General features: G+C 40.9%; 1 protein-coding gene across 1 annotated transcript in view; it reads right to left on the bottom strand.

Moving 5' to 3' along the window:
- Positions 1–22,289, bottom strand: part of LOC140211882 (glutamate receptor ionotropic, delta-1-like) — a 993,352-nt gene that overhangs the window by 363,242 nt on the left and 607,821 nt on the right. The window contains exon 4 of the mRNA XM_072282070.1: positions 6,542–6,747. Within this exon, the coding sequence (XP_072138171.1) occupies positions 6,542–6,747 (206 nt within the window). The remainder of the gene's footprint in view (positions 1–6,541; positions 6,748–22,289) is intronic.

Below are 22,289 nucleotides of genomic sequence, written 5' to 3'. Positions count from 1 at the left end.
CTGGTTTCACAAAATGCTACACTTTGCACTGGTCTGGGTTGAATTCCATCTACCATTTCCTGACCTCCTCTGTCTTTTCATCTAGATCCTGGGATAATCTGAGCCAATCCTCTTCACTATCCAGTCATTCTCTTGCTTGGGGTGTTGTGCTGACCATATCCCAATCCATTACCCCCACCAAATAATCTCTTCCAAAGACATTGCAGATTCTGGCTGGAAATGGAATATGTATTTGTGTTTAGTGATAAAATAAACCATCACAATTTCCCTATGCATGTCCCACATCCCTCTGAGCCTTGCCCCTCCATGTATCTACAGTACATTAAATAGAATTAAAACATTTCATAAGCATCAGTAAACATCCACATCTGAGCTTACATTAGAAGATTGTACATTGGTCAGTGAACGATCAGTAAAGCTGTTCAATGGAACTTGTACACACTAACCGACACAGGTACAGAGAGGTGTCCGAAACTAGAAAGCATAGGGTTGGGGTGAGCGGACAGATGTTTAGACTGGACCTGAGGAATTGTTCTTTTCATCTAGAGTTCATACAAACTAAAGAAAATAGGAACTGAAGTAGTCCATTCTGCCCATTCAACATGATCACAGCCTGTTCTTCTCAGACTTTCATAGCCCTCAACTTCCTTGTCTTTCAAAAAAAATATCTGTTTCCTCTTTACACATTCCCAATCTCAGGATTTGAGAATTCAAGCGGGTCCACTGTGCTGAATAGGTGATCGAAGCGGAGACTTTCAAAACGTTTAAGAAGTATGTAAACAAACACTTGAATAGCCAAGTACAGGTAAATGGACAAAGATAAGAAGAAAAGATTATCTTTATAAAGATTGGCTTTAGTTGTCACATGTACGTCAAAACGTACAGTGAAATGAGTTGTTTGGTGTCAACGATCAGCACAATGTGAAATGTACTGGGGGCGGGGGGGCGCAGGATGCAGCCTGCAATTGCCACTATGCTTCCAGCACTAACGTAGCATGCCCACGACTTACTAACCCTAACTTGTACATCTTTGGAATGTGGGTGGAAACCAGAGCAACTGGAAAAGAGCCACATGCTGACGGGGAGAACCTACAAATTCCTTTTGGACAGCGGTGGGAATTGGCGCTGTAAAGTGCTACCGTGCTGCCAATTGGTATAGATGGATGCTTGATGGTCAGTGTGGATATGTTAGGTCCAAGGGTCTACTTTGTGCTGTATGAGTCCGTGGTTCTATGACAGTGACAAACTACTCTGTCTGAATTGACATCAGCCCAACTGAGTTGAGACCTACAGTCATCAATAATAACTGTTTCAAGAGACAATCAAACTATAGACAGCTCAGTCTTCAACTTTACTGGCACAGCAACACCTCTGACTATACTGAGATATGACAATCAGTCCAATTCACACTGACAGATGTAAGAATCAATCTGATTGTACAAAGTTAGCTGACTGTGGTGAAAGATGTGGGAATCAATATCATTTTCCATAGAGAATCCATTCATCCGACTGCCTGCAAACACAAAATACTAAAGAAAACAATCTGTTGACAGTCCGAGAAACAGGGGACACCTATCTGAGTGAAGCAATCTTCTGGCTGAGGCAGGATCCAACCCTTCCAATTACCTCCTCATCAGCCTGCTCTTGATCATTGGCAGAGTGGTAGAAGGTGTCAGCAACAGTGCTATCAAGCACGCCTTACCACTTAAGTGTCAGCTGTGCCTCGGTTGGTAGTGCACTTGCCAGGATTTGGAGCATTCTGGAGTGTGAATTAATTGTAAAATCCAAACGGACACTCCAGCATTGCATTGTCTTTCAGATGAGACATTAAACCAAGGCCTTCTGTCACATGAATAGAAAAGCTTTCTTTTTATTATTTTACACACAGCAGCCATTAACCCCATAAATTACCTCATTAATTCAGTTTACCCAATCATTATGTGTGAGCTTACTGTTTTAAAGTCACCTGCCACACTTCCTGCATTTTAAATACAGGAACACTGCAACAAGATTTGGGATATTCTGAGAGTGCAGTGAAATGTGCTATGGTAAAGGAAGTTGTTTTTCTTTTTGATGTTTGGTTTAGATTTCATCAGGACTAGTCTGACCTGACCCCGAGGACCAATCCTGGTTCCAACATATCGATGTAGCTGTAAAGAAGGCAAGACAGCAGCTATACTTCATTAGGAGTTTGAGGAGTCTTGGTACATCACCTAAGGCACTCAAAAATTTCTACAGAAGTACTGTGAAGAGCATTCTGACTGGCTGCATCACTGTCTGGTGTTGGGGCGGCTGGGGAGGGCTACTCCTGCAATAGGATCAAAGTAAGCTGCAGAGAGTTGCAAAATTAGTCATCTCCATCATGGTCAAGAGCTTCTGTAATATCCAAGATATCTTCAAGAGGCAGTGCCCTGGGACTTTGGGCTTGGAGTTTCTTAGGACAGTGTGGTAGACCCAACCTCTTCAATTGCTTCATCATCAGGCCAGATATATCACTATCCATTGATAATGGTACAGCATTCAATTTGATTTTCAAATATAAAGCAGTATTTGTGTATTTTCAGCAACATTTGGACTCCATTCAGGCTTGGTTAATAAGACCACTTCCAGCAATAAAGATGTCACCTTTCTGTCCCAGAGTTTTCAATAGAATTGTCTAGTTTCCCACCGTCAACAGCTTGGAGATTACCACTGGAATTTAGCTGGTCCACCAACACGAGTACTGTGCGTGTGGGTACGATATACTCTATCAGGTAGAAGAGCAAGTATTCGGAGGTGAGGAATAAGGTTGATCAAATGATCAAAAAGGAGGGGTCTGTGGAAGAAAATTATAAAGTTAAAAATAATTTTGAATTAAACGCTGTTGTCAGGCTTGACTAGCTAAATATTGCTCAAGACCTGGATCATGAGGGTGACGGGATAAGAGGCAGACACCACCTTGCTCGTGCGAACTAACAATGGCCAGACATTGATCATGCCAGCAGTGAGGTATTGTTAACTTCTTCTAAGATTGTCTGGCAAGTAGCAAATCGAGGAACTAACTGTAGACATGTATCTCTGATTTTATGCCGGTTTACCTTTTTGTGTACTAATTCAATAAAAAGATTTAAAGAATGATTTTATGACTTGCGCAGGAACGTTAGTAAACTTGCTGATACAAGTGCTTTGGAAATTGCTGACCAAGTATGTTTACTTGTTGGCTATTGCCCAAAATTTACTGTATAAATCTGAGATGTAACCTGACATTGTCAGAGTTGTAAGACAACGGCTTCCCATGAGCATGTCATAAAAGGATTAACCGTATATTGAGGTCTTTGTCTTATTTCTGTTCCCTACCAGAGTAAAGTCTCTCATAGCAATTGGTGATTAAATTCTTTTACAGTAAATCAGAGTAAATTTTTCTGCAGCTAGGTATTCTATTGAGTTTCTTTCCTTCCAACACTCCAAAGCATTTCCCCCACATTCAAAGCAAATTAAGAGTGTAAAGAAATATTTGTTCTTGCCAGAAGTAACATTCTTCCAGAAGAGACAAGCTCAGTAAATATTTAAAGAATTAATGTTCCTATTTTACATGTACCTTAAGAGGAGAAGCTGAGGCAGCAGTTAGACACTGGCTCCTGCTGGATGCCTTACCATTCAATGAGATCATGGTTTCCTTGTCCTCATGTCACTCATTTGCACCATTCCATTCAAATCCAACCTTACTTGATTTCTGACATGGATATACTTAGCTGCTTGAGTGTCCATCTCCCCCTTATCTGAGCACACTAATCACCTGCCAGTTTGTACTGCTCCCCCACCTACTGCCTCCTCCCTTTCCAGTCCTGATGAAGGGTCTTAGCTTAAAATCTCAACACTTTATTTCGCTCCTTAGATGCTGAGTTACCTGCTGAGTTCCTCCAGCATTTTGAGTGTATTGCTCAAGATTTCTGGCATCTGCAAATCTTTGGTGTCTCCCTCATTATATATATTTTACCCATTATTTAGCAATACCTACTGTGGATACTCCACCCAGAAGAACAAATCTACCATCCCTAGAATTACACACCATTTACTAAAGCTCAGCTTTATCCTTTTGTCACATGCACATTGAAACATACAGTGAAATGTATCATTTGCTTCAATGAGGGGCCGCTCACAAGTGTCACCACACTTGCCTCACCAACATAGCTTGCCCACAGCTAGCTATTCCTAGCCCATGCATCTTTGGAATGTGGGAGGAAACTAGAGACCCGGAGGAAACACAAGTGTCACAGGAAGAACATACAAACTCATCACAGACTGCGGCAGAAATTGAATCCCGATCTTCCAGTCACAGGTGCTGAAAGGTGTTGTGCTAAGGATGCACTCCAGCAGCTCACCAAACTTCTTCAACTGCACCTCCCAAACTTCTGACCATAATATCTTAGAAGGTCAAGGAAAGCAGATCCATAGAAGGAAAGAAAGGTGCAGGGAGGGGTAAAAACAAGCTGTTAAGATCACATACGGATGATAGGTACTGGTAGAGAAACCACGGTAGCTGATGTTGTAAAATTTGATACTGGGTTTGGAAGACAGCACTGTGCCCAGACAGTTTGATGAGGTGCTTGTTGTAGGCCTCACGGTGACAGTGCAGGGGGCGGGGATAATGGGATTGTCATTGAATTTCCCAGGGTAGGGGAGTCTGAAACTAGAGGGCATGGGTTTGTGAAAGGGGAGAAATACAAAATGATTCCAAGGGGCAGATTTCTCCACACAGTGGTGGTGGGAATATGGAACGAGCTACCGGAGGAGCTGGTAGAGGTGGGAACAATTACATTTAAAAGACATCTAGACAGCTATGTGGAAAGGAAGGGTTGAGGGAGATATGGGACACATTGAACTAGCTCGGGAAGACACATTGGTCAGCATTGATGAGTTGGGCTGAAGCACTTATTTTCATGCTATATAACTGTGATTTTGAGATATTGTTCCAATTTCCCCTCAATCACAGACATCCTGATTCGGAAATCCTTTACTGTCATGGGTTAAAATCTGAGTGCTACCTCATTAACAACATTGTGGGAGCAGATTCGCCATAACAACTGCCACTCATCGCAGGCACAAATGTAATGAGGGATATGCAATGAGTGCTCATTTTCCCAATGATGCTCAATTAACATCTAGATATGATTCCGACTTTACTCCATTACCAATCTCCTTTTTCTTTTACAAGTGTCTCCAGTGTGTGACAGTTTCCATAATGATGACTTACCTTTCCCACATTTTTAAACCTCTCCCTTCAAATATTTGTCCCTGCTGCTGTACTTAGATATCTCCATCTGCTAGACAAATGGCCTGCTATGACCAGCGGCCGAGCTAAATCATTTCTCCTCGTCTTCTCCTATTTTTTCAGCTGGCATAGATAACCAGCTACTGTTGTCCAACACTTCCTCGGGAGGCTAAAGAAAATTGGCACGCTTCCTTTGACCCTCACCAGTTTTTATTTGGATACATCACGGCTTGGTATGGTAACTGTTCTGCCCGTGACCACAAGAAAATGCAGAGTTGTGGACACAGCTCAGCACATCACAGAAACCAGCCTCTCCTCCATGGACTCCGTCTACACTTTTCAGTACTTCAGTAAAACAGCCAACAAAAGACTCCACACACACTGGACATTTTCTCTTCTCCTCCCTCCCATTAGATAGAAAATATACAAGTCTGAAAGCATGTACTACCAGGCTTAAGGAGAACTTTTATCCCCCTGTTATAAGACTATTAAATAGTATGCCAAGGTGGACTGTTGACTTTAAAATCTATCTCATTGTGACACCTTACTGTACCTGTCTGCTTGCTTTCTGTACTGTGACACTTTGTTTTGAACTCTGTTATTGTTTTACCTCTTACTATCTCATTGCGCTGTTGCAGTGAATTGACTTGTACTGATAGTGTTCAAGACAAGTTTCACACTGTACATTAGCTTGGTACAGGCGACTACAATAAACGTATTTCTCCAGCAGTGCCCTGCTGGCTGGCATCTCACTGGTCCCATTCTTATCTCTCTAGTCACTGCCAGCACAAATGACTCCTTTTCCCAGTCCTAATCCTTGGGCTTTGGTGACCCTGAGGGATTTGTCAAGCTAGCCTGCTTCTCAATTACATTTTTCCCTTCAATGGCATTACCTGGAAACAATGCCCCATGTACACTAGTCAGAGCTGGACATTCCTTTACGATTTTCATGTGCAATTAAAATCAAAGAGAGAAAAAAGTGAAAACCAGTTCTACAGCTGGTGAGAAATACAATACTGTTAAATATAAAACACTCCAGGAATTGTCACTTTTTGAAATCGAAATTCACAACATAGGCTTGATCTTCAGTTCCTGAGCTGAACTGGAGCACTACTAGTAGGACAGCTGATTTATTTGTTTTTAGATTTGCAACCTCTTAAATCCCAGAACCAGGAGAGATTTGGAACACAAAGTGGAAAGCCCCATTTAAAATCGGGAAACACATACTTCTGAGTTAGGACTTGTAATCTCCTTCAACACCTCCATCTTTGAGCTGTGTTCGTTACTAACCTCGTTTATGAATGTCTGAGCTCCTCGTGGGCTCAACAGCAGGATGGCCCGACGCAGAGTGTCCCGGTAACGGTTCAGCTCCTCAGTCTTCATCGTGGTGAAGAGACTAGCAAAGATCCGACTGATGTTCTGGTCAATTCTCTGCAAAGATACATCTAACCCTTGGCGGGAAGCTTGATCCAGGAACCCTTGCAGCCCTCGAATATCTGGCAACATAAACACAAGAGAGCCTGTCAGCAACACAAGTGCCGTAAATAAGAAGGATGGGCAAAGGTGAGGCCAGCAATGTCCAGCATCTCAACGGGTAATTGTATCCTTTGATCCTCGTCATAACCTTTGACTGTGAAGCTGTCAATCTTATTCACAAGACTTATATTTCAATAATCTTCCATTTTACATGCTGAGAAAAGCCTCCCTTTTAGACATCCTTTGTAGAATGTAAAGAGAGCATTCTGCTGCTTCGGGAAAGCAACCAACATAATGAAGAACTCCCCACCCACCCAGGGCATTCACCCTTCTCTCTTCTCCTGTCGAACTGAAGATACAAAACCTGGAAACGACATACCACCAGCCTCAATGACAGACTCTTTACTACTGTTGTAAGACTATTGAAATTTTACCTAACACGATGATGCAATAACCTCACAATCTACCTTGATACGGCTTTGTGCTTTATTGTCTGCCTGTATGGCTCTTCCACTATAACTGTAACACTTTATTCTGCATTCTGGTATTGACCTACCTCAACGTGCTGATGTTCAAAGTAAATTTATTATCAAAATACATATATATACAACCCTGAGATTCCGTTTCCAATAGCCACAATGGAATCAATGAAAGACCGTGATGTGATGAAATAATCCGTATGGATGGCATACAAAACAAGGATTTTCACTGTACCTCAGTACGCGATGTTTAAAATTATTTCCTGAGTTACTTGCCACTGTGAATAGTTTGAATTCACGGTGATTGAGGATGGAGAAAGCGAGAGCAAGGAAGCAGTTAAGAGTGTAAATGTACATGGGTATGGCATGTGCATACGTGTGCAAAAAGAGTGAGAAAGACATGGAGAGAGTCAGAAAGACATGAAAGAAAAGGGAGAAAATAATTGAAAGAACATCACAGGGAAAGAGAAACCTTGGGGGTTTCAGAGACAGAAGTTGAGGCAACATAAGACATAAAGGAGAGGGAGAGAGATATGACAGACAGATAAAAATGGGTTAAAGTTTATGGACAGTTAAAAATGGATTTCTTCATGGAATTGAATTATTCAGCAGTTATTTAACTAACGGTAATAATTAAGATTGCCAGATTATTAATATATACCGGACATATCTGTCCTTCCCCAAAGTTCTTGAACTTTCATTCTTTTATTTTTCCTTTGTCCTTTCATCACTGCTTCCTGCTGAGCGTAAAATACCATCTTAGGCTGCAGTACTTGACCAGTGAGCAGCTTCTGTTAAAAGGGACCAGCATGTTTCAAACATAAACTTCCTTCAAAATGATTCATTTCAAATGGGCCCTTCAATGATGTGGCATCATTATTAGAATGAAACCCTCCCATCAGTGCAGACTGAGCTCCCCTGTGACTTGCCAGCAGTGAGTGTCTGAAACATTCATCACTAATTTATAAAGGACAAGCGAGCTTTTTAAAAAAAAATTGTTCTCCCAACTCAGTTAAAGAAAGCAGCTTGTGGAGGAACGATAAAGCCCAAATCCAATGAGACACAAACAAAAACAGATAAGGACATGAGGACCAAAGTGAATAAATATTAAATCAAAGACTAATTAGTTTTAAACAACCTTCATGAGCTAACAAAATGATCGGACACATTCCCAAATATTATTTCTTCCCAACAGCAAGCACGGATTGATATCGCTTTCAGCTTCCCTCTGGTGGTTTAATTATTTCATACGTTGGCCCCTGTGCTACCGAATCAGAACGTGTACTACCATTCTGACAGCAGTTTGAGATTGACATCTGAACATCTTAACACTTTCATTTATCTGTCTTGGAGGATCGTGCCTCTGAGGGCCCAACTTTTATTTTTAAATTAATTTGAAATGGCTTCAGGCTTAACAATTTAGGCAGGAAAGTAGTGAGAGAGCATCGTAAGTGAACTCTGGTAATGGAAAGATTCTTTGTGAGCGTCTTGTCTTTCCATGAATATAAAGCACCATTAGTACTATTCAGAGATGCTTTTAAAATGGTCCATTTTCTGAATGCAGTAGAAGGAGTTCATTCATACATATTCAGGAATATTGAGTCACACCACTTGACACCCACTGGGCTGTACAAAGTTGATAGGAGAGTGGTTTAGCTTAAGATGATCTAAATGTTCAGATTTTATTATATGCACTCTGTGCAGTAATCAGCTCATGAAGCAACCATTCCTTCTCTTGTCCAGTTTTAGTATGTAATCACTTTGTTCAGAAAATCAAAACATATGGGAAATATGTCTTCTATTAATCAAAGCAAAGTGTATCCAGCCCATACTGGAAAAACTAAATTAACAAGATAGTTAGATTTTAGTAAGGGTGTTAGAGTTAAAGTTTTGACTGATTTTTCCAGTGAGCTGATCTCTGGTTGTTCAAGATAAACAAAGAAGGCAGCCAGCAGAGAGTGAGAGCAGTTTAGGGAATCATTCTTGAGCCATTTACACGCCGGATTAAATAAGATCTCACCATTAAGGGTTTAAGGTGCTTCAGTCGCTGAAGAAGAAATATCCCAATGCTCAGGGCTTTCATCCTGATGACCAAACAATTCACTCAAACACTTGAACAATTCACTCAAACAGAGAACATCTGTTGTGAAGCCTGCAGCTCAGCTTGGCCTGCTTTCTATCAAGGGGCAATGATCTATAGGGGTTTGACATTTGCAACCAACTGATGCTTTTCAGTTCCAATCTCTTCAGAAACACAAGACCATCCTTTAATCAGCCACACTTGTAGAGTTTCAGCCTGACACACTTGCCACCGACAGATGTATTAGAAACAGTTCAGAGAAGGTTCACTAGGCTAATACCTGAAATGGACAGGTTGTCTTGTGAGGAAGGGCCAGGCTTGACAAAACTGCCTATTCAGGCTACACCCATAACCTTCTAAGCTCTTCTTAGCCACGTAACTGTCCAAAAGTCTTTTAAACATTGCTTTTGAACCTGCCTCAACCACATCCTCCGGCAGCATTTCCCACACACATACTACCTTTGTATAAAGATGTTCCCCCCCCCCCCCAAGTTCCTATAAAATATTTCCTCTCTCATCTTAAATCGATGCCCATTAGTTCTTGATTCTGCAGCCTGGGGAAAAGACTGAGTGCTTTCACCCCACCTATGCCCCTTGTGATTTTATGCATCTCAGTCTCCTGCACTCCAAGGAATAAACTCCCAGCCTGCCCAACTTCTCCGTATAACTAAGGCCCTCAAGCCCTGGCAAGAACCTTTTAAATCGCTTCTGCATCCTTTCCAGTTTACTAACACAGTACGGTGACCAAAACTGACGTACTTGAACTTGTTTGAAATATCGAAGCTGATCCTGAGGTTGGATCTTAACAGAGTGGATGTGGGAAAATCCAGAATGAGGAGTCAATGTTCAACAATAAGGGGTCACGCCGAGATGATGTAAAATTTTCCCTCTGAGGGTTTGATGTCTTGGAAATCTCTTCCTCAAAGGCCAACAGAAACACGGTCTCAGTGGACTTCTAGGACAGAGGTGTTTTAGGACGGAAGGACTTGGCAAACTCCAACATGAGGATGAATATATAAAAGAATAGGAAATGTTCGAAATACCTATTAGCGGTTAAGGGAGAAGATGGGTTCACTAGTTATGTGGTTATGCTTGAATCCCATGGGTTCAAATAATATCTCCCTGACTGTATTTCATCTTATTACATTTGCTTATTTCCTCTTTCCCTTTCTCTCCCTCCTCCTCAGAGTGAGCCATCCACCAGAAAACTGATCCGTTGCTTTAGATGTTGCTGATTCCACAGGAAAGATCGTCACATACACTAAGAGTTCCACAGAAACATCAATAACATAGAGACAGTTCAACTGCTTTGTTTGTCAAATGCCTCAGTGATCACTGTATTAGGTTCACCTGTACAGCTGCTCATAAATGTAAATCATAAATCATGTGGCAGCAACTCATTACATAAAAACATACACACATGTTAAAGAGGTTCAGTCGTTGTTCAGACCAAACATCAGAATGGGGAAAAAATATGATCTAAATGACTTGACCGTGGAATGATCGTTGGTGGTTTGAGTATCTCAGAAACTGCTCATCTACTGGGATTTTCACGTAACGCTGTCTTTAGAGTTTACAGAGAATGATGCGAAAAACAAAAAAAAGACATTCAGCAAGCAGCAGTTCTGTGAGCGAAAATGTCTTGTTAATGAGAGAGGTCAGAGGAGAATGGCCAGACTGACAGGAAGGCAACAATAATTCGAACAACCATACATTACTATAGTGGCATGCAGAAGAGCATCTCTGAAAGCACAACATATTGAACCTTGAAGTGGATAAAGCAGCAAAAGACCACAATATACTGGAGGTACCTAATAAAGTGGCCACTGAATGTATTGTACGTGGAAAATTTTAATGGAGCTATCCAGCTGAACTTTCCTACCATTAATGTTCTTTTTTGTTTAAGCAATAATTATTATATTATTTCTAAATGATTATTATTTCCAGTTTTACAAGGAAAATGTAGTTATCCAAGAAAGGAATGCAAAGAAGAATTCAATCATATGAATAATGCATGGCAAGAAGAAACCTAGCTGAAGGTAAGGAACAAGGCGGAAGATCAGGACTGTGTGGACAGTCAGGTGTGAGAATAATATATAAAGAGGAGTAATGATGGATAGAGAAGGATCATCTGGTCAAGCCATTGTAGCTGGTGAGACAGGGAAATTAATCTCAAGGTACGATACGCAAGATGTACATACATACTCCAATAATATATTTACTCTCACTTCAGTTTGAACCACTCAGAACATGTCATTGAAGCATTAAATAAGTTGGACAAATTTATTCTAAAATAAATTGACCAGGGTTACACAAGACGTAGTTCAATGATTCCTAGACCATTTCCTGATGCATGGAGCGCTCTAAAATACCATAATACCGTTTGTATATAGGAATGAATTAGGGCATTCAGCTCATCAACTCTGCTCTGCAACCTCAATCATGGCTGATTTTTTTCCCCCAACTTCATTCTCCTATCAACCTCCCTTACTTCCACCCCCTAATCAATCAAGAACCCTTAAATACACTCAATGACTTGGCCTCCGCAGCCCTCTATGGCAACGATTTCCACAGATTTAACCAACATCTCACTGACCTAGGCACTGGTTAGTTAGGATATACAGATGCATTTCCACAGCTGCTTGTTGAGTTCTTGGTCACAACCATGCACAATGAGGAGATATTGAGGTGCAGTTGATGGTATCATATGGAATTTTGTACCACACTGCAGGCACAGAGGTTCACGCATTCATCCTTCAACCAATTACCAGGTCCAAGATAAATTCACTCAGTGACTAGGCCTCTGTGACAAAGATTCACCACCAGCTGTCTGAAGAAATTACTCCTCACCTCAGTTTTAAAGGGGCCTTCCTTACACCAAGAGGAGTCCTTCTTTAAAGGTAAAAATTATAGTCCACTGTAGACCTGACCTCCCTTCAGTTAGCTGATGGTTCCAGTGGTCCGCACCGGAAGTGGAGATATTCCCACGATTCTCAATCTGCATCGTCATCCAGTGTGACTCCTGCTGAGAACATGGATCTAAATGGAGGACAAGTGAGTCCAGATAGGCATCACAGTCCGTAATGGACTAGGTGAGCTGCAAGGGGTCTGTTTCTGTGCTGCATGATTCCTTTAGGACTAGATTCAATTCTGACGCCTTTTGGAAGCATTGTGCTGGCACAGTGAGAAGATGGGATACCCAAAGAATAGAATTAGTCTTCACTGTCGTATAAGCAAAGGCTTTGTGAGAAAAGAAAGAGATGAGGAGACAAAAGGAGAGCAAAATTTGAAACAATGAAAAGTTTAGCTCCCTCTGGACATTACAAAGATGCAAGGCCACTTAAATATACAGTATCAATCTCGATATAATTAAACTTGCTGGAAATTCTTCTCTTAAACACATACCATTCTTAAACTCAATGTATTGGTCTCAGGAACAGAACAGACCTGCACTCAGCTCATACCTAAATCTTGTTGCCTACAGCAAGGCAGTGGTCAGAAGGGCTTTCACCAGGTTTGCGTGAAATTCTTTTTCTGTCACCGCAGGAGACTTGAAAGCAGTTAGAGGGACTGGATTGCCAATTTGCTTTTCCTGATAAGAATGATTTTGGTTTGCATGGAACTGTGCTGTGTTGCCAAGCAGTTAAGGAGAGTACAGCTGTATCTCTGTCGACCTGTGGTTAGAGTATCATCACTCTATACTCCGACAGTGAGACAGGACCAGTTTTTTATTTGGGACCTAACAGTACAAAGCAATTACACACATCCAGGGCAGGAGGAGAGCCCAAGAAGCATTTCAGAAGACAACAGATTTAATGTGTGTTATTTCACTATACTTAGAGAACAAGAACACAGCTTGGAATAAGAAAGGGATTAGCTAGAGGGAAGACATTTACATTTTTTTAACATTAATGTGTTGAAATATAAGTTAAACTACCATAAGAGAGGATAAATCGTTGTCAAGGTCTGCTGTTATGACAACGATAATGAGGGACATTAGGCTGCAGATGAATTTTCATTTACTGATATTGGATGGAAGCATGTCTGAATCAGTCTCTTGCCACAATAAGAATTCTGACATTATTAGATGTAAGCTAGTCTTCAAATTGGATTCTGGGAAAGTAATTTATGTGCAATAAGCAGCATATTGAAAAGTCAAACAGAATCCATGGAACTATATTCCTCTCTCATTTCCAGCAATTGAAATTCCACATCCTTTCCCTTCTTACTCCTTTCTAATTCCAGAAACCATTATTAAAATCATTGTTGCCTTGACTTCTCTAGGTTCAAGAACAGCTACTTCCTTTCAATCATTCAGTTAACTATTCAATACAGTTTAGCAACACTACAACCACTTTCATCACTTTGCACTAAAATGGACTTTCTTTTCCCTTGTAAAAATTGTGTTGATGTTTAATCCACATTTTTCTTCTATATGCTGTGGTGTTCCTATGAAGCTATGGTAAGTTTTTTTTATTATACCTGTGCAAGCATGCACTTATGCATGTGACAATAAATTTGACTTTCAGTATTCTAGATCTGACCTGATACAAATTCTAATTCATCCTCTGCTTCTTTAGCTGTTTGCTCATTGTGTTATTGCAATTGTTTACTAGTCTCCAGTTCTCAAAGTACCGATTTTGTCACTGTCTTATAACTGTTCCATGACTACGTTTTCTCTATAAACTCTAACCTTGGTTCCCAGCTATTTCCTTCTGCCACTGCAGATGGAACTTCAGCCAGCTCTGGGTGTTCCAGTGGAGACACAGAGACAGCAGCTGCTAGAATCTGGCACACACATTAAAGGCAAGCACTGGAGGAGTTCAGCAGCTCAGGCAACATTTGTAGAGGGAAGTGAATAGTCAAGATTTTGAGACCTTTCATCTGGATTAATTTTCCAGAGTTTGGTTTTAAAATCCCTGCGTCAGAACACTTTATTATCTGGCACTTGTGGGAAATAAGAGATACTATTCCCAGAGCACAACATTAATCCACTTGCAACAAACGTTTTTATAGTGAGGGTAAAGATGGGGAGATACAAGGCACTCATTGCACTGTATTCCTCCATTTGGGTTAGAAAATTAATGAGATTATATGTCAAAGGAGGAAGGAATGATGGCCAGGACAGCAGGGGACCTCAGATTGCCTTTGTAAGAGATCCTAGGATCTTTTGTTCTTGCCCATGAGATAATTCCTCTCTCTTTGATACGTTTTCATCAGGAGGTGTTACTAATTATCCTTACTGACTGCCGTCTGTTTCCAGAAACTCAAGGATCCAGATGCAAAGGCAGACATCCCACCCTGCAAAAACTCATTTCAGTGAGGTAGCACCATCAATTTGTGGGAGACTTCCGGGAGAGGTGGGATGTCTGCAATAGAGTAGCTCCTTAGCAGCTGGCCAGCTAGTTTAAATAACGTTAGCTATGCTAATGAACGAATGACACCTGTTAAACTTACCTCAACATGTCTTTTACAGTCTTAATCCACCATGGGCAATAGAAAAGTCACTGTTGCAAACAGTGCAGCGAGCAAAACTGTCATTACTTTTGACCCCTATTAGGCAGGGGTACACTTTAGTGTAGTCCGGGGTGACGTATGTTTTATATATTTTTGGAACACTCTGCCATGGCGTGCTCTCGCTCGCGCTCTCTCTCACTCGTGCATGTGCGTTCTCTCTCGTGGTCGCTCTCGCGCTCTCTCTTGCTTTTCTCTCGCTCGCTCTCAAAAAAATTGATTTCCGTGATATTGTATATAATTTGCGGGCATCAGGGAGCCACTATTAATATGCGGGAGACTCCCGGAAGTTCCGGGAGAGGTGGGATGTCTGCAAAGGGAGGCTTTAGCTCCCAGGGTCCAGAGTCTGGAGCTGAGTTTAATTGGAATAACAGTATTGAAGGCATAACTGTAGTTAATAAATAATAGTCTGATATAGGTGTCTTTACCACACAGGTACTCCAGAGCTGAGTGTAGGGCCGAGGAGAGTGCATCTGCAGTAAAGCTACTTCTGTGATAGGCAAATTGCATTGGGTCGAGGTTGTCTGGAAAACTGGAGTTGAAGCATGCCATGCTCAAAGCAGTTCAAGTTTATTTATGCAAAGATTTGAGTTACATGAACAGCATGCAAGACAAGCTTTGCACTATATCTTGGCACATGTGACAATAATAAATCAATACCAATAGCTTTTTGTCAAAACTGCAGCCTCACACAACTGCTTTGAAGGAACGAGAAATACTTGTCTGTAATCCTACCCTGCCAGTGAAAATTTGCTGGTCTGCATTAATATTGTGTCTGCCTCTAGGAACTAACAAGTTCTGATGACAATGTTCCTTCTAATTTTTAGTAGTCAGTGTGTGCAAAAATCTAATGTTGTGCAATTTTTTTTCCTGTAACAAAAGTATGTGTGCACTGAATGCACACATGGCACAGTTTATGTAGGTTTACAAAATATTTGACATAAAACTGCACAGAATAACAACAAAATAACATACATATTTAAGTCACTCAGTAATTTTTTCTCTCTCCTGTCTTTGGCATTTACCCATTCTTTGTAAACTCTGTCTAGGCTAATAGAACTTCCATCCAATTGATAGCGCAAACACGAGGAATTCTGCAGATGCTGGAAATTCAAGCAACACACATCAAAGTTGCTGGTGAATGCAGCAGGCCAGGCAGCATCTCTAGGAAGAGGTACAGTCGACGTTTCATGCCGAGACCCTTCGTCAGGACTAACGATGCTGCCTGGCCTGCTGCGTTCACCAGCAACTTTGATGTGTGTTGATCCAATTGATAGCTTTTGATTCTCATTAACATATCCAAATGACATTCACCTAAACGGTTTCTCAGCTTGTTTTTGAGTTGATTCTTTAGGCTAAAACCTCGCTCACAGTCCGCACTAGATGCAAGAAAGGTTCCCTCAATGTCCATCAACTGTGCAAGGTCGCAAAGCTGTTCATTTTGAAGTACAAATGCCACCATTTGAGCAAAGTTTGAAATCGGTTTGGATTTAGTTTTTTCTTGCATGGAAAATTTGAAATCATTAAGCTGTCTAACTATTACAGTATTTTCAGCTAGAAAGTCATGATATTTTAGACATAAGGCATTAACTTGTTCATCGCCAAATGTGAAGTCACAATCTGCAATTGCGGAGAAATCAAAAGCTGACCATTCCTGCACCTCATCTTCAGGAAACCTTTCTTCTAAATGAACGCAAAGACTATTTATAAAAGTCAACAGTGAATTTGTATCTACTGTGATGTTTTCTTCACATTGTTGGCTTCGCAAAACTTTAACTTTGTTACTCCACGAAACATTGTCTCCCAGATACTGCTTTCTTATCTTGTTAATTTTGCCTCACTCAAAATGAAGTGAATCAATCGGTATCAGACCACTCTTTTGCAGAATCTTGCACAGTACAGCCAATTCATCAAAGACATCACTTAAAACCTGTAAAGCTACTTTGTATGTGATGTTTATCAATTTCTTGTGACAGTATTTAGCCACAGGGTCATTTGACTGATCTTCTTCAAAGTATATGTTCAGTGCCTCATAATTTTTTATTATTGCCTGCAATGGGAAGTGTCTAGATAACCACCTGACTTCATTAAGTGGTCTGAAACCAACAGCTTCATTTTCAGAGGCCTCTGCAATTTTTTTAAATTCGCATCTTTTAATTGCAGTTCGAGAAAACATTGTATAGATTGTTCTCAATAAAGTTTCAATGTCTCTGAATAACTTGACTTCTTTCCATGCATCACAAATCCCCAGATCTTCACGGTGAGCTACACTGTTTTGCTGAACTTAGTGTAAGATGTCCTGTTTAAGTCTTGCTGCAACACCATTAACTCTGCCCAATATTAATGACGCTCCATCAGATGTAAACATCACCATTTTATGGAGGTCAAATTTCTTCTCTTCATAAAACTGCTTGATCGCTGAAACGATAGAGGAAGCATCACATGCCTGCAGCTGAACTATTCCACCAAAAAACGTTTTATAAACAGTACAATCTTTAGATCTGAATTTGAAGTACAGAATGAAACATTTGTCGACAGATATGTCTGTGGTTTCATCAACTGCTAACGTGTGAAAATCTGCTGATGCTATTTCTTCAAACATGTCTTCCTGAACAATATAGTTGATAGTCTCCAGAAATTCGAAGGCATAAATTTTGCTTTGCCAGCTGTCTGGGAGTTGAACATACTTTTCCATATGTTCATTATTGTGTAACTGAATGTAAAGAGTTATTCATTTTAACAGCTAACAACACACTGTCAATAAGAACTTTGATCTCTTCCAGATTTGATCGTTTTTGCTCTTGCTCATCTGCACTTAACCGTAACATGCGCCTGTAACGGGTAATGACGGGTTCTGTTGCCTGAGCTTTTGTACACCATCCAAATGCAATTTACTTGCCAAATGATGCTTCAAAAAGTCAAGTTTCCAAATATCACCCCACTTCTTTCCAATAGCAAATCCTCCAGCAACTTTCGCGTCACGACAATACAAACAGATAACTCCAGTTTCAGAATCATACATAAATATTTCTCGTAGCTGAACGCTCATGACCTCATGAGCTCTCGGTGTAGCAGTTTCTACTATTTTGTTAAGCCATTCAACCTTAAACGAATTTGCAGTTCTTTTGTGCTTCACGCCCTTCGCTTCTTTTGAATTCAAAATAGTGAACCAATATTTTTTTCAATAAAAACTTAGTGAGCTGTCTACAGGATTTGAAACAGATCTTTGTAAACTTTATGATATGAACACATCCCGCTAAAAATGATGCTGTGATGCAGCTGTACAAACCGGAACAGGAAAGGTGAGGTGATGTAAATTAGTGATGTGCATTATGGTATTTGGAAAACTGACTTACTAGTTAACAGAAACAGTTAGCTAAAAAGATTATTTTCAGTAAGTATAATTATTAATTACTACATTATTTTAGGTAACTAGCCTTTTGTGTGCACATTAATTTCCTTTGTGCGCTGGTTGAAAAACGTGTGCGCGCGCACACACATGCACAGCTTAGAGGGAATATAGCTGATGACCGTTTGTTCTTCCCGGAATGCAGGTGAAATTCCCATCCAAAGCCAACACAATCTAGCAACGGTGGTGGAGGCGGATACGATTTGGTTTTTTAAGAGACTCCTGGATAGGTACATGGAGCTTAGAAAATGAGAGGGCTATGGGTAACCCTAGGTAATTTCTAAAGTACTTACATGTTCGGCACAGCATTGTGGGCTGAAGGGCCCGTATTGTGCTGCAGATTTTCTATGTTTCTATGTTTTCTATAATCACATAATCTCAAATCCTGCTGTCATGCACATGAGTTGATTGCAATTATAATTCAGAGGCCTGACAGCTTTCCAATCAGCCAAACCCAGCAGAGAAAGAGGTCAGAATCAGGATTCTAAAGGACTAGAGTTCCTTCCGGTTACCATCACAAATTCTTAGATTTTTCGACATGAACTCATGCATTCTCTGGACAGTCTGTGCTTTTCTGACATTGCCCATTGGGACATTAAAGTAAATGTCTAATGGCATTTTAAATAAGGCTCAAAATTTTAATAGCACTGAGCTCTGGAGTTGAACTTGTGACATGGATTGCCAATGGGGCTGCATGGTAGCATAGTGATGAGCAGAATGCTATTACAACCCCAGCAACTTGGGTTCAATTCCACTGCTGATTAGAAGGAGTTTGTATGTTCTCCATGTTACAGTGTGGGTTTCCTCTAGGTGCCGCCCACATTCTAAAGGCGTACAGGTCAGTCGGTCACATGGGTGCAATTGGCAACATGGGGTCATTAGACCAGAGGGGCCTGGTACCGTGTTGTATCTCTAAAAATTAAAATAGTGCACAAGAGGCTGTTGCAGAGATAAAATCAGGGCCGGCATATCACCTTATAATGCACAATCACATTCTCAGCTGAGTAGGGTCACAGCATTCCAGCACAGGAGAATGTATTACCAATTTCCTGGTAAAGAGAACACAAGGAGGTTAGAAACTAGTATTAGTCAGTTGATGTATGCAAACATACATCAGCAATGTGGAGCACGTGGCCTCCTCATGATGTAATATTTCCATATTTCAAAGGGCCCAGTGTGAGACACCTACGCTCAGTGGCCACCCTACTAGCTATCTCCTGTACTGAATAAAGAGGCCACTTAGTATATGCTTCTGGAATCAACGTATGATGTGCTGTGCGTTCAGATGCTCTTTATTGTAATACATGGTTATTTGAGTTACTGTCGACTTTCTGTAAGCTTGAACCAACATGGCCAACCTCCTTTGACCTCTCTCATTAGCAAGGCATTCTCACCGACAGAACTGCCACTCTTTCAATATTTGTTTTGTTTTTCACAAGATCCTCTTAAGGATTTAGTCAAAAGCCTCACTGAAATCCAAGTGACCACACCTACTGGTTATCAAACTAATCAATTCACCCTTTCCAACAAACTATCACAATTTTACAGCACAGAAAGAGGATATTCAGCCCACTAAAACTATGTCTACCTAGTAATACAGTCAATCTCATGTCCCAGCTCTCTCCTCATAGCCCTGCAAATTCCTTATACGTTCAAACATTTCAGAATTTCTGTTCATAACTGGTAATTAAAACTTCATCTACCACAACCTTCACTATTTCTTTTCACATACCCATGAATTAGTCAATATATCAAAAATCAAAGATTAGCTTTAGTTATAACATGTACATTGAAACATACGGTACAATGCATCATTTGCATCAAATCAAGTCAGCAAGGCTTGCGCTGGGCAGCCCACAAGAGTCGCCATGCTTCCAGTACCTATATAATATGTCCACAATTCAGTACCCAGAACTGTACATCTTTAGAATGTGCGAAGAACACACACAGTCACGGGGAGAAGGTACAAACTCCTTGCAGACAGTGGCAGATTTAATCCCTGGTGCTGTAAAACAAAGCAACAACCATGTTGCCCTCTGTGCACTCTGCTGCTTTATCACTTCCTCTTCATTTCCTCCAACTCAACCTCTCATAGCTCCATGTGCTTCAGTCAGATCTTCTCTCCACCTTCAAGAAGAACAACCCTGATCTCCAGTCAACATCAGAGCTAAAAGATCTCATCCTGGAACCTCTTCAGTAAGTCATGAACACATTTCTTGCAGCACTAAGGGAGACATGCTGGCTACTGGCAGAGCAACCCCATGAGCACACCTCCCCTCTCTTTACTTCCCTGTAGCCTCACCACTAACATTCTCTCATATGCCCACCAACTTTCCTTTGATCCTTTCATCCACATTCCTACATTAAGGGACAATCAACAACAGGGGCCAATTAAACTAGTAGAATGACGTTGGGTTGTGGAGGATTTGATGTACATGGATGAACCTCTTAGTGTCACGGGAGAATGAGCTAATTCCATATAGACAACATCCAAAGTCAAGACTAAGCCTCAGTCACGGGACTGCAAGGTAGCAGCACTAACTGATGCATCATTGAGCCATTCATTCTTGATGACCATCACATATTTTCTGTAGTGTAGTATCTGAACTGGATCATTTTATAGCCTAAACTTTGATAGAATTTGATAGATTCAAGCTTTTGCAAGCATAACTTTAGGTATGAAGCCCAAGATCACAAATGGTCATTACATGTATCTGCTTTCTCAATCCATATTGACAGCATTTGCCAATTTCCAGTGCCCTGGAAGCCTCCAGTAATAAAGAACTGAAGAAGAGAAGCTGAAGGTCATTTGGCTCCTCACACTTCCCATTTTCCTGCTCTAACTGTTTGTCTCTTCATACCCGTAACATCCAAAACCTAACAATCACTCTTTTGCATACATTCAGTGACTGCGGCTCCATTAGATTTCAAGTGAAGAATTCACACCTCAGTCCTGAATGCATCCTGTAGCTGTGACTGACAGGAAAGGTGGCCAGACTGTAAGAGGTGCTGCTTTCAAGTGAGATCCTAAACTCAGAGTCTACATGTCCGTTTCAGGTACAAGGATATAAGCTTCAGAACACAGCAACTTTCCTAGTGGTTCAGCTAAGAATTATCACTTAGCCATCATCACTAGATGTAGGGCATCACCATTCTTTCCACTGCACTGGAAACAATGCAGAGGAGATTGACAAAGATGTTGCCAGGACTTAAGAGACTGAGTTATGGAGAGAGGTTGAGCAAGTTGAGACTGTTTTCACTGAAGTGTAGGGTGATGAGGGGGGATCTTATAGGGGTGTACAAAATCTGAGTGGCATAGACAGAGTTAAAGAGGGCATAGGGAACTCCCAGGGTTAGGGAATCAAGAACCAGAGGGCATGGATTTAAGGGGAGAAGGATAAGGTTTTATAAGACAATGAGAGGCAACTTTTTCACCTGCAGGGTGGTCAGTATATGGAAGGAACTGCCAGAGAAAGTAGTTGAGGCAAGTGCATTAATGACATTTAAAAGGCACCAGGACTGATGCATGGATAGGAATGGTTTAGAGGGATGTGGCCCAAATGTGAATTAATGGGAACCTTGGTCTGTGTAAACCGGTTGGTCTGAAGGTCCTGTTTCTGTGCTTTGTGGCTCTACGACCAGATGTCACTGCCTGGTCACTAATTGATATTTCAGAGATGTTGAGGTCTGCTCCAAGGTTTGGGTGCACTGGTGCAGAATACAATTCACCTTTTCATGTTTGTCAGAGAGTGGAACAACAACAGCTCAAAGGGAAATAACGATAGAAAATAATATGGAATCAGTGAGCAGCTTATAAAGATAATAGAAACATTGAAAATAAAACATGTAAATTGCTCATGGCACTGGTTAAAATCTCAAGTATGAGAAAAACTCTCAATTTGTTGCAGGATTATTCCAAGCATGCAACACAAAGCACAGTCGATATTTCTCTGTTGCCAAGTCAACAATGCCACAACTGTCATTTCTTCATCTCCAATCTCTTTGTTAGCATCAGCCCCAACTCTGTCCCTCCAGCCCTCTAATTCTGCCTATCTGGGGGCAATTCTAACTTCACTCACC

Source organism: Mobula birostris, chromosome 18 (genome assembly GCF_030028105.1).
Source record: "Mobula birostris isolate sMobBir1 chromosome 18, sMobBir1.hap1, whole genome shotgun sequence".
Classification (NCBI taxonomy): domain Eukaryota; kingdom Metazoa; phylum Chordata; class Chondrichthyes; order Myliobatiformes; family Myliobatidae; genus Mobula; species Mobula birostris.
This window is presented reverse-complemented; position numbering and strand designations above follow the sequence as displayed.